This window comes from Oncorhynchus masou, chromosome 23 (genome assembly GCF_036934945.1).
Source record: "Oncorhynchus masou masou isolate Uvic2021 chromosome 23, UVic_Omas_1.1, whole genome shotgun sequence".
Classification (NCBI taxonomy): domain Eukaryota; kingdom Metazoa; phylum Chordata; class Actinopteri; order Salmoniformes; family Salmonidae; genus Oncorhynchus; species Oncorhynchus masou.
The window spans coordinates 2536196-2549360 of NC_088234.1; the positions used below are offsets into that span (position 1 = coordinate 2536196).

At 44.8% G+C, this 13165-nt stretch overlaps 1 protein-coding gene across 3 annotated transcripts in view; it reads right to left on the minus strand.

The window, feature by feature from the left end:
- Positions 1–2578: 2578 nt before the first annotated feature.
- The window catches only part of LOC135509870 (Fc receptor-like protein 5), a 69346-nt gene continuing 58759 nt past the window's right edge, over positions 2579–13165 (minus strand). For 2 of the 3 annotated variants that reach the window (XM_064930704.1, XM_064930702.1), the window contains exons 7-10: positions 9567–9841; positions 8822–8968; positions 4024–4065; positions 2579–3198 (exon numbers count right to left, since the gene is read on the minus strand). In XM_064930704.1, coding sequence (XP_064786776.1) covers positions 9645–9841 — 197 coding nt within the window. In that variant the 3' untranslated portion in view covers positions 2579–3198; positions 4024–4065; positions 8822–8968; positions 9567–9644. The remainder of the gene's footprint in view (positions 3199–4023; positions 4066–8821; positions 8969–9566; positions 9842–13165) is intronic. The other variant, XM_064930703.1, reaches the window with a different exon arrangement.

The following is a 13165-nucleotide window of genomic DNA, read 5'->3' on the forward strand; positions in this document are numbered from 1 at the left end:
AGCCAACAGTGAACCAGGTCTAATCGCCCAACACCAGGGCCTGACCTCACTAATGCTCTTATGGCTGAATGGAAGCAAATCCTGCAGCAACATTCCAACATATAGTGAAAATCTTTCCCAGAAGAGTGGAGGCTGTTATAGCAACAAAGGGGGACCAACTCCATATTAATGCCCATGATTTTGGAATGAGATGTTCAATGAGCAGGTGTCCACATACTTTGATCATGTAATGAATGCCCAAGGCCCTGGGGGCTGTAGGGGGAACCTGGAATGGAGCATTTAGAAGATACTCAAGGCCCTGGGGGCTGTAGGGGAAACCTGGAATGGAGCATTTAGAAGATACTCAAGGCCCTGGGGGCTGTAGGGGGAACCTGGAATTGAGCATTTAGAAGATACTCAAGGCCCTGGGGGCTGTAGGGGGGACCTGGAATGGAGCATTTAGAAGATACTCAAGGCCCTGGGGGCTGTAGGGGAAACCTGGAATGGAGCATTTAGAAGATACTCAAGACCCTGGGGGCTGTAGGGAAAACCTGGAATCGAGTATTTAGAAGATACTCAAGACCCTTTACCCAAATCCAGATAGCAGATGTTCTGAAAGAGCTGCAAAACCTGGACCCGTACAAATCAGCTGGGCTTGGCAATCTGGACCCTCTATTTCTGAAACTATCCGCCGCCATTGTCGCAACCCCTATTACCAGCCTGTTCAACCTCTCTCTCATATCGTCTGAGATCCCCAAGGATTGGAAAGCTGCCGCAGTCATCCCCCTCTTCAAAGGGGGAGACACCCTGGACCCAAACTGTTACAGACCTATATCCATCCTGCCCTGCCTATCTAAGGTCTTCGAAAGCCAAGTCAACAAACAGGTCACTGACCATCTCGAATCCCACCGTACCTTCTCCGCTGTGCAATCTGGTTTCCGAGCCGGTCACGGGTGCACCTCAGCCACACTCAAGGTACTAAACGATATCATAACCGCCATCGATAAAAGACAGTACTGTGCAGCCGTCTTCATCGACCTTGCCAAGGCTTTCGACTCTGTCAATCACCATATTCTTATCGGCAGACTCAGTAGCCTCGGTTTTTCGGATGACTGCCTTGCCTGGTTCACCAATTACTTTGCAGATAGAGTTCAGTGTGTCAAATCGGAGGGCATGCTGTCCGGTCCTCTGGCAGTCTCTATGGGGGTGCCACTGGGTTCAATTCTCGGGCCGACTCTTTTCTCTGTATATATCAATGATGTTGCTCTTGCTGCGGGCGATTCCCTGATCCACCTCTACGCAGACGACACCATTCTATATACTTCCGGCCCGTCCTTGGACACTGTGCTATCTAACCTCCAAACGAGCTTCAATGCCATACAACACTCCTTCCGTGGCCTCCAACTGCTCTTAAACGCTAGTAAAACCAAATGCATGCTTTTCAACCGATCGCTGCCTGCACCCGCATCCCCGACGAGCATAACCACCCTGGATGGTTCCGACCTTGAATATGTGGACACCTATAAGTACCTAGGTGTCTGGCTAGACTGTAAACTCTCCTTCCAGACTCATATCAAACATCTCCAATCGAAAATCAAATCAAGTCGGCTTTCTATTCCGCAACAAAGCCTCCTTCACTCACGCTGCCAAACTTACCCTAGTAAAACTGACTATCCTACCGATCCTCGACTTGGGCGATGTCATCTACAAAATTGCCTCCAACACTCTACTCAGCAAACTGGATGCAGTTTATCACAGTGCCATCCGTTTTGTCACTAAAGCACCTTATACCACCCACCACTGCGACTTGTATGCTCTAGTCGGCTGGCCCTCGCTACATATTCGTCGCCAGACCCACTGGCTCCAGGTCATCTACAAGTCCATGCTAGGTAAAGCTCCGCCTTATCTCAGTTCACTGGTCACGATGGCAACAGCCATCCGTAGCACGCCCTCCAGCAGGTGTATCTCACTGATCATCCCTAAAGCCAACACCTCATTTGGCCGCCTTTCGTTCCAGTACTCTGCTGCCTGTGACTGGAACGAATTGTAAAATCCCTGAAGTTGGAGACTTTTATCTCCCTCACCAACTTCAAACATGTGCTATCTGAGCAGCTAACCGATCGCTGCAGCTGTACATAGTCTATTGGTAAATAACCCACCCATTTTCACCTACCTCATCCCCACACTGTTTTTATTTATTTACTTTTCTGCTCTTTTGCACACCAGTATCTCTACCTGTACATGACCATCTGATCATTTATCACTCCAGTGCTAATCTGCAAAATTGTAATTATTCGCCTACCTCCTCATGCCTTTTGCACACAATGTATATAGACTCGCCTTTTTTGTACTGTGTTATTGACTTGTTAATTGTTTACTCCATGTGTAACTCTGTGTTGTCTGTTCACACTGCTAAGCTTTATCTTGGCCAGGTCGCAGTTGCAAATGAGAACTTGTTCTCAACTAGCCTACCTGGTTAAATAAAGGTGAAAAATATAAATAAAATAAAAAACCCTGGGGGCTGTAGGGGGATTAAAACAGAGTGGTTTTGATGTCATTCAGAACAGATTAAAAAACGGGCTACATGATTGAGGAAAGTAATTTATTTAACTCTATATGCTACAAAGACAAAAGCAAAATCTTAGCTAGATGATTAAATGAAAAATAATGGTTTTGCACAAAACAACCACAATAAAACAAAAGGACTACATTAGTTTCATGTTTAAACAAAATAACATAATGAGACCAAAATGGGAAAATAAAGTAAATAATTATAATAAGTGAATTCTCCTCTCCTGTATGTTTTCTATCTCTGTAACATGTAACGGTATAACATTATACTGAACCTGTGACAATAATGCCTGAACCACAACACCTATCAGTTGATCTGTATAGACATGAGAAGTGAAGGCATTGACAATGTATCAACCATAATGCTACACAGTATATGACCAGTATATGACTGATGTTAATGGACAGCTGCTGAATGAATAATACAACACACATTATATTAAAACACATTCCAATCAGAATAATACATGTATCAGTTAATAGATCACATTAGATCAAATGCCACTATTGTTCCAGCAGGTGGAGCTACAATGTAACAACATACAGCATTGTGACTCACAGTTCTATATTAGAATTCCATGAGTTCCATTCTGATGGTTGTTATGGTGATCAGGTGATCTCAGCCTCACTCTTCTTCAACATGATCACCTGTTCAACACAGAAGTAGTTCATCAGTGTGGCCATGTATTTACTTATCCAATACAGAACCACTTAGAAATGTAAATCATATCAGATGATTGACTAGTCAATACTGTGCTACTTAGAATCCTATCAAATGACTTCCAATGAGGCTCCTGCTTATGTCCAGCTCTCCAATATCAATACCAGGGTTATTTACTCTTTATCAATACTGGGATATTTACTCCTAAATGCATGAATTCATATCAGTTCTGTTATCAGTTCCGTTATTGTGGTAGTAACACCAGCCTTCTCTTCTCCCCTCCTGTCCAGCTCAGGCGTTCGGCGTCGCCGGCCTTTTTTGCCGAACCTGCTGCTGCCCTTCACTCATCAACTCCGGACTCGTCTCGTCATCATTACACACACATGGTTCCAATCCCCACTCTATCACTGTATATACTCCGTCTGTCATTTGCCTTAGTTGACTCTAAACCATCCTACTTTCTACTTCTACTAAGAGGTAATATAATATAGTACACACTGTGTTCAGAATACCATATTGTGGTAGTTGACTCTAAACCATCCTACTTTCTACTTCTACTAAGAGGTAATATAATATAGTACACACTGTGTTCAGAATACCATATTGTGGTAGTTAATCCATCCTACTTTCTACTTCCACTAAGAGGTAACATAATATAGTACACACTGTGTTCAGATTACCATATTGTGGTAGTTGACTCTAATCCATCCTATTTTCTACTTCTACTAAGAGGTAATATAATATAGTACACACTGTGTTCAGAATACCATATTGTGCCCCTGCAGCGATTGTGTTGTAAGGTAGAAACTCACCTAACTGGTCTTGGTTGGTCTTCCTGGGTATCCTGGTTTCCCCTAAACAGACAGTTATCAACACTTTACAACATCAACACTTTACAACATGGTTCAATCAGAGATACAGTTATCAACACTTTACAATATGGTTCAATCAGAGATACAGTTATCAACACTTTACAATATGGTTCAATCAGAGCAACAGTTATCAACACATTACAACATGGTTCAATCAGAGCAACAGTTATCAACACATTACAACATGGTTCAATCAGAGATACAGTTATCAACACTTTACAACATGGTTCAATCAGAGCTACAGTTATCAACACTTTACAACATGGTTCAATCAGAGATACAGTTATCAACACTTTACAACATGGTTCAATCAGAGCTACAGTTATCAACACTTTACAACCTGGTTCAATCAGTGTATTTGGCAAACTTGATGATGGTGTTGGAGTCATGCCTGGCCATGCAGTCATGAGTGATCAGGGAGTACAGGAAGGGACAGAGCACGCACCCCTGAGGGGCCCCATGTTGAGAATCAGCGTGGCGGATGTGTTGCTACCTACCCTTACCACCTGGGGGCGGCCCGTCAGGAAGTCCAGTATCCAGTTGCAGAGGGAGGTGTTTAGTCTCAGGGTCCTTAGCTTATTGATGAGCTTTGAGGGCACTATGGTGTTGAACGCTGAGCTGTAATCAATGAATAGCATTCTCACACAGGTGTTCCTTTTGTCCAGGTGTGAAAGGGCAGTGTGGAGTTCAACAGAGATTGCATCATCTGTGGATCTGTTGGGTAGTTTGCAAATTGGATCTAGGGTTTATGGGATAATGGTGTTGATGTTAGCCATGACCAGCCTTTCAAAGCACTTCATGGCTACAGACGTGAGTGCTACGGGTCGGAAGTCATTTAGGCAGGTTACCTTAGTATTTTTGGGCACAGGGACTAAAGTGGTCTGCTTGAAACAAGTTGGTATTACAGACTCCATCAGGGACAGGTTGAAAATGTCAGTGAAGACACGTGGCAGTTGGTCAGCGCATGCTCGCAGTACACGTCCTGGTAATCCGTCTGGCCCTGCAACCTTGTGAATGTTGACCTGTTTAAAGTGTTACTTGCCTCGAAGCGAGCATAGAACCTATTTAGCTTATCTGGGAGGCTCGTGTCACTGGGCAGCTCTCGGCTTCCCTTTGTAGTCTGTAATGGTTTACCACGAGCGTCAGAGCCGGTGTACTACGACTCAATCGTCCTGCCGCTTTGCCTGTTTGATGGTTCTTCGAAGGGCATAGCGGGATTTCTTATAAGCTTCCGGGTAGGAGTCCCGCTCCTTGAAAGCGGCAGTTCTAGCTTTTAGCTCAGTGCGGATGTTGCCTGTAATCCATGGCTTCTGGTTGGGTTATGTACGTACTGTCACTACTGTGGGTATGATGTCATCGATGCATTTATTGATGAAGCCAGTGACTGATGTGGTGTACTCCTCAATGCCATCGGAAGACTCCCGGAACATGTTCCAGTCTGTGCTACCAAAACAGTCTGTGCAAAACAGTCCTCTGCATCTGCTTCATCTGACCACTGACCACTTTCTTATTGAGTGAGTCACTGGTACTTCCTGCTATAGGTTTTGCTTGTAAGCAGGAATCAGGAGGATAGAATTATGGTCAGATTTTCCAAATGCAGGGCGAGAGAGAGCTTTATACGCTTCTCCGTGTGTGGAATAAAGGAGTCTTTCCCTCTGGTAGAAATGAGGCAAAACGGATTTGAGTTTCCCTGCATTAAAGTCTCTGGCCACTAGGTTGAGCGTTTTCCTGTTTGCTTATACAGCTCATTGAGTGCAGTCTTAGTGCCAGCATCGGTTTGTGGTGGTATATAGACAGCAACGAAAATATAGATGAAAACTCTCTGTGTAAACAGTATGGTCTACAGCTTATCATGTGATACTCTACCTCAGGCGAGCATAACCTCGAGACTACCTTAGATATGGTGCACCAGCTGTTGTTTACAAATATACATAGACTGCCATCCCTTGTCTTACCAGAGGCTGCTGTTCTATTCTGCCGAAAAAGTGTAAAACCCTGCAGCTGTATGTTATTCATTTATTCAGACTCAGTGAAACCTAAGATATTACCGTTTTTAATGTCCTGTTGGTAGGATATACATGATCATCTATTGATATTATTGATTGATTATTGGCTAGGACCTATGGTAATAATAAATAATAAATAAAATGTAGATTACACTCTCGCCATTGGATCCTTACAAGGCTCTTTGTCCTTGATATCACTGTCTCTTTCTCCTGCGAATGACGGGGATGAGGGCCTTGTTAGGCGTCTGAAGTAAAACAGTCCCACCAAACTTCCCAGTGGGGATGAGGTGCTTTTCTTTCTGACTACACCAAACCCACCTCTGGTATTTGTTTAGAAAAAGCTCTATTTTGGTCTCATCTGGCCATAGAACCCGGTCCAATTGAAAGTTACAATAACATATGGCAAACAACTTCTGGTTATATAGGGGTAGCCTAGTGGTTACAGCGGTGGACTGGTAACCAAAAGGTTGCAAGATTGAATCCCAAAGCTGACAAGGTAAAAAAATCTGTTGTTCTGTCCCTGAACAAGGAAGTTCCGAGGCTGTCATTGAAATTAAGAATTTGTTTTTTACTGACCTGCCTAGTTAAATAAATAGGTGGCCTCTGATTGTGGTTTTGGAGACTTTCTGTCCCCAGATTCTCCAGCTGTGATCCTTGGAGATTTTTTTGTCCACTGGGATCCTCCTCTCTCCTCTCAATATAGACACGATTGTTAAGGCGGCGCAGCCTGCTCCGGAACGTCCTCCTCCTCTGGTAAAGCCTTGTTTTTCTCCCGTGGAGTACCAGGACCTCCTGGAGGTTTTCAGCTAGGCTTGCACCACCTCCCTTCCTCTGCATCGTCCCTACGATTGCCCTCCTCCTGGGTACCACACTGCCTAGTGGGCGGCTATATTCCCTGTCTGGCCCTGAGACCAAGGAGAAGTACATTGAGGACTCTCTGGCTGCTGGGAGCATTCGTCCTCCTGCCTTAACTGATGGCACAGGCTTCTTCTTTGTGGAAAATAAGGACTAGACCCTGCATCCATGACTATCGGGACCTCAATAACATTTAAGAATTGTTACCCTTTACCACTCCTCTCCTCGGGTTTCAATCCTCTCCAACCATCTTTTCCAAGTTGGACCTTTGGAATGCCTAGTTCGGATACGCAAAGGAGACAAGTGGAAGACAGCCTTCAACACTGCTAATGGACACTATGAGCACCTGGTCATTCCGTTTGACTCCAACGCTCCCTCAGTGTTCCAGGTCCTGGTCAATGATGAGCCCGTTGGGCTCTGTTATTCATCAGATTCAACTTTACCATCTCCTACTGCCCAGGCTCCAAGAATATGAAGCTTGACACTCTCTCTCGCCTGTATAGATCTGCTCTGTGACCATCCTCCTCACCTCATGTCTTGCTGCTACAGTGGGTGGTTTAACCGGATGTTTGTTCAGATTTGGTTCCGGTCCTGGATTCGGCTCATTCCTCCGAGGTTGACTGGGAGGGTTATTATGGCCCAGAGGAGAGGATTGTCCGGTCCCGGTTGTCATCGCCGGCACCCCATTATTCCCTATGTATTTATACCGGTGTTTTCTGTCTGCCTGTTGCCAATTCGTCTTGTCTCGTCAAGCCTAGCAGCGTGTTGTTCCATACTCCTGTCTTTTAGTCCCTGTTTTCTAGTCCTCCTGGTTCCGACCTAATCTGCCTGCCCTGACACTGAGCCCACTTGCCATACCATTCAGCCTGCCTGCCGCCCTGTACCTTTTGGACTCTGACCTGGTTTGCAGACTTCTGCCTGTCCCTGACCTGCCACTGTCTGTTTGGCCCTGACCAGGGGTATCATCGGATGGGGTCACAGTGTCTCCTGACCCCTCCTGTCTCAGCCTCCAGTATTTATGCTGCAGTAGTTTGTGTCGGGGGCTGGGGTCAGTCTGTTATATCTGGAGTATTTCTCCTGTCTTATCCGGTGTCATGTGTGAATCTAAGTATGCGTTCTCTAATTCTCTCTTTATTTATTTCTCTCTCTCGGAGGACCTGAGCCCTAGGACCATGCCTCAGGACTACCTGGCATGATGACTCCTTGTTGTCCCCAGTCCACCTGGCCATGCTGCTGCTCCAGTTTCAACTGTTCTGCCTGCGGCTATGGAACTCTGATCTGTTCACTGTGATTACTATTTTTTGATGCTGGTCATTTATGAACATTTGATCTTGGCCATGTTCTGTTATAATCTCAACCCGGCACAGCCAGAAGAGGACTGGCCACCCCTCATAGCCTGGTTCCTCTCTAGGTTTCTTCCTAGGTTTTGGCCTTCCTAGGGAGTTTTTCCTAGCCACCGTACTTCTACACCTGCATTACTTGCTGTTTGGGGTTTTTAGGTTGGGTTTCTGTACAGCACTTTGATATATCAGCTGATGTAAGAAGGGCTTTATAAATACATTTGATTTGATTTGCATTTTTTAATAAATATCAGAGACTCCAAACATCTGCCTCCTGCATCCTGTAGGAATATACTTCACTCATAAGAATTTATGTTTAATAATAATAATACAATATAATAATAACAATAATAATAATGTTCCGGAGAAAATATATTGTTTTCAATCATTTCACTTCAATTATATTTTGGATTTTTGTTTTTAATTAAAGACCAAGATGATTAAAATAAAAATGTTGCTCATATTTAACAACGGTGCCAATATTAGTGGAGGGCTGGAGTTGGAATGAGGTGATCCTGTATGAACTCAGGTTCTCACCTTGAGCCCTGCTCCTGCAGCCTTTCACCAGCAGTATGATGGTCACCAGCAGGTAGGGAGACCCCACCAGTAGACTACACAGCAGCCTGGGTAGAGACATGGACAACACTGGGACTGCTGGAGATGGAATGGGAGATGGACCTGCAGCTGGAGAAAGAATGAGATCTGTATTATGAGCAATATATTATTATTATATAATTATTTACAGATAGAGAGACCCCACCAGCAGTGGCACCTCTTAACAGTGTAAAGAAGAACCACCCAGTTTATAATGCAGGTTTCAGCACCTCTTAACAGTGTAAAGAACAACTAAATAATCTGAAGGGCAGGGCTCTCCAAGATCACAGCACCAACTGTATATAATATATAAACATCATATATAAACAGGTCTCTCCAGGATCACAGCTCCAGCTGTATATAATATATAAGCATCATATATAAACAGGTCTCTCCAGGATCACAGCACCAGCTGTATATAATATATAAACATCATATATAAACAGGTCTCTCCAGGATCACAGCTCCAGCTGTATATAATATATAAACATCATATATAAACAGGTCTCTCCAGGATCACAGCTCCAGCTGTATATAATATATAAACATCATATATAAACAGGTCTCTCCAGGATCACAGCTCCAGCTGTATATAATATAGAAACATCATATATAAACATAACATCAGCTATCTGAAACCAGATGAACCATTAAACACTATGTCAGTAGATGGTGTATGTGGACATACCAGGTACTGTGATGTTGACAGCATTGCTGTGTTGTCCAGACCCAGACTCACACCAGTACACTCCACTGTCTGATGGTATTAGCAACACGATGCATGAAGACCCTTGTTGGTTCCCCAGTCAGTATTACACTCTGAAAGGATTCCTCTCGATGTGTTCCTCACCACTCTCCATCCAGTCGAATTCCCCTGAACCTCACAGCTCAGAGTGACAGACTCATATTCAAAGAACTGAGATCTGTCAGGACTGACACTCAGAGAGGCTGGAGGAGAGAGAACTGAGAGAGAAAGAGGGAGAGAGAGGAGAGAGAGAGAGAGGGGGGGGGGACAGGAGAAAGAGATCATGATGCTCCTGAAATCTTCTTTCAAAAAATATAATTGCTGATTTTTTTCCACAAGGATACTACCCTCTACATCAAAACCTTCAAATCATAAATTCACAAATTCATAATAATTTCATTTTGTCAAGATTGGATTCTTACTACCAAGGACTATCAAGAAAAAACAACTAACAAACCAAAACCTGCATATACCTGGAAATACAATCCTACACTGAGTGAGTAATGTTTAGTCTGAACCTTCTGAAACCAAAAGTAAAAGATAATAATCTCTGGGTCATTTTAATAAAGCTGGCAGAACAGACCTCAATTAGCACTGAGGTGTGAAGTGAGATGTGTGAAAACTCTTGAGCCCAACAAATGGCAGCAGTTTCACAGCCTCCTCCACCCCCCCCCCCCCACCCCCACCCAAATAACAAACTTCTAACAAACCAAAACTAGTAGAAGAAACGCAGCGGAACCTGGAAATACCAACACAGAGAGAGTCATTCTGAACCTACTTCTGAAGCAAACAAGTATAAGACTCTCTTTTGTTATATAATACATAATAAATAACTAACTAAGCTGCTCGGCTGCTACTTCAATTAGTACTGAAGTGTGAAGTGAAATCTCTTGAGCCCAACAATGGCTGGAGAATTTAACCAGACCATCCCCTGGTACAGTGTTATATTAACCAGACCATCCCCTGGCACAGTGCTATATTAACCAGACCATCCCCTGGCACAGTGCTATATTAACCAGACCATCCCCTGGTACAGTGCTATATTAACCAGACCATCCCCTGGCACAGTGTTATATTAACCAGACCATCCCCTGGCACAGTGCTATATTAACCAGACCATCCCCTGACACAGTGCTATATTAACCAGACCATCCCCTGGCACAGTGTTATATTAACCAGACCATCCCCTGGCACAGTGTTATATTAACCAGACCATCCCCTGACACAGTGCTATATTAACCAGACCATCCCCTGGCACAGTGCTATATTAACCAGACCATCCTGGCATGGTGCTATATTAACCAGACCATCCCCTGGTACAGTGCTATATTAACCAGACCATCCCCTGGCACAGTGCTATATTAACCAGACCATCCCCTGGCACAGTGCTATATTAACCAGACCATCCCCTGGTACAGTGCTATATTAACCAGACCATCCCCTGCATGGCACAGTGCTATATTAACCAGACCATCCCAGTGCTATATTAACCAGACCATGGCACAGTGCTATATTAACCAGACCATCCCCTGGTACAGTGCTATATTAACCAGACCATCCCCTGGCATGGTGCTATATTAACCAGACCACCCCCTGGCATGGTGCTATATTAACCAGACCACCCCCTGGTTCAGTGCTATATTAACCAGACCACCCCCTGGTTCAGTGCTATATTAACCAGACCATCCCCTGGTGCACAGTGCTATATTAACCAGACCATCCCCTGGCACAGTGCTATATTAACCAGACCATCCCCTGGCATGGCAAAGTGCTATATTAACCAGACCACCCCCTGGCATGGTGCTATATTAACCAGACCATCCCCTGGTTCAGTGCTATATTAACCAGACCATCCCCTGGCACAGTGCTATATTAACCAGACCATCCCCTGGCACAGTGCTATATTAACCAGACCATCCCCTGGCACAGTGCTATATTAACCAGACCATCCCCTGGTACAGTGCTATATTAACCAGACCATCCCCTGACACAGTGCTATATTAACCAGACCATCCCCTGGCACAGTGCTATATTAACCAGACCATCCCCTGGTACAGTGCTATATTAACCAGACCATCCCCTGGTACAGTGCTATATTAACCAGACCATCCCCTGGCACAGTGCTATATTAACCAGACCATCCCCTGGCACAGTGCTATATTAACCAGACCATCCCCTGGCATGCACAGTGCTATATTAACCAGACCATCCCCTGGCATGGTGCTATATTAACCAGACCATCCCCTGGTACAGTGCTATATTAACCAGACCATCCCCTGGCATGGTGCTATATTAACCAGACCATCCCCTGCTGTGGTGCTATATTAACCAGACCATCCCCTGGACACAGTGCTATATTAACCAGACCATCCCCTGGCATGTTGCTATATTAACCAGACCATCCCCTGGTACAGTGTTATATTAACCAGACCATCCCCTGGCACAGTGCTATATTAACCAGACCATCCCCTGACACAGTGCTATATTAACCAGACCATCCCCTGGTACAGTGCTATATTAACACAGACCATCCCCCTGGCACAGGTGCTATATTAACCAGACCATCCCCTGGTACAGTGCTATATTAACCAGACCATCCCCTGGCACAGTGCTATATTAACCAGACCATCCCCTGGCACAGTGCTATATTAACCAGACCATCCCCTGGTACAGTGCTATATTAACCAGACCATCCCCTGGTACAGTGCTATATTAACCAGACCATCCCCTGGCACAGTGCTATATTAACCAGACCATCCCCTGGTACAGTGTACAGTGTTATATTAACCAGACCATCCCCTGGCACAGTGCTATATTAACCAGACCATCCCCTGTACACACAGTGCTATATTAACCAGACCATCCCCTGGTACAGTGCTATATTAACCAGACCATCCCCTGGTACAGTGCTATATTAACCAGACCATCCCCTGGTACAGTGCTATATTAACCAGACCATCCCCTGGCACAGTGCTATATTAACCAGACCATCCCCTGGCACAGTGCTATATTAACCAGACCATCCCCTGGTACAGTGCTATATTAACCAGACCACCCCCTGGTACAGTGCTATATTAACCAGTCCATCCCCTGGTACAGTGCTATATTAACCAGACCATCCCCTGACACAGTGTTATATTAACCAGACCATCCCCTGGTACAGTGCTATATTAACCAGTCCATCCCCTGGCACAGTGCTATATTAACCAGACCATCCCCTGGCACAGTGTTATATTAACCAGACCATCCCCTGGTACAGTGCTATATTAACCAGACCATCCCCTGGTACAGTGCTATATTAACCAGACCATCCCCTGGTACAGTGCTATATTAACCAGACCATCCCCTGGTACAGTGTTATATTAACCAGACCATCCCCTGGCACAGTGTTATATTAACCAGACCATCCCCTGGTACAGTGCTATATTAACCAGACCATCCCCTGGTACAGTGCTATATTAACCAGACCATCCCCTGGTACAGTGCTATATTAACCAGACCATCCCCTGGCACAGTGTTATATTAACCAGACCATCCCCTGG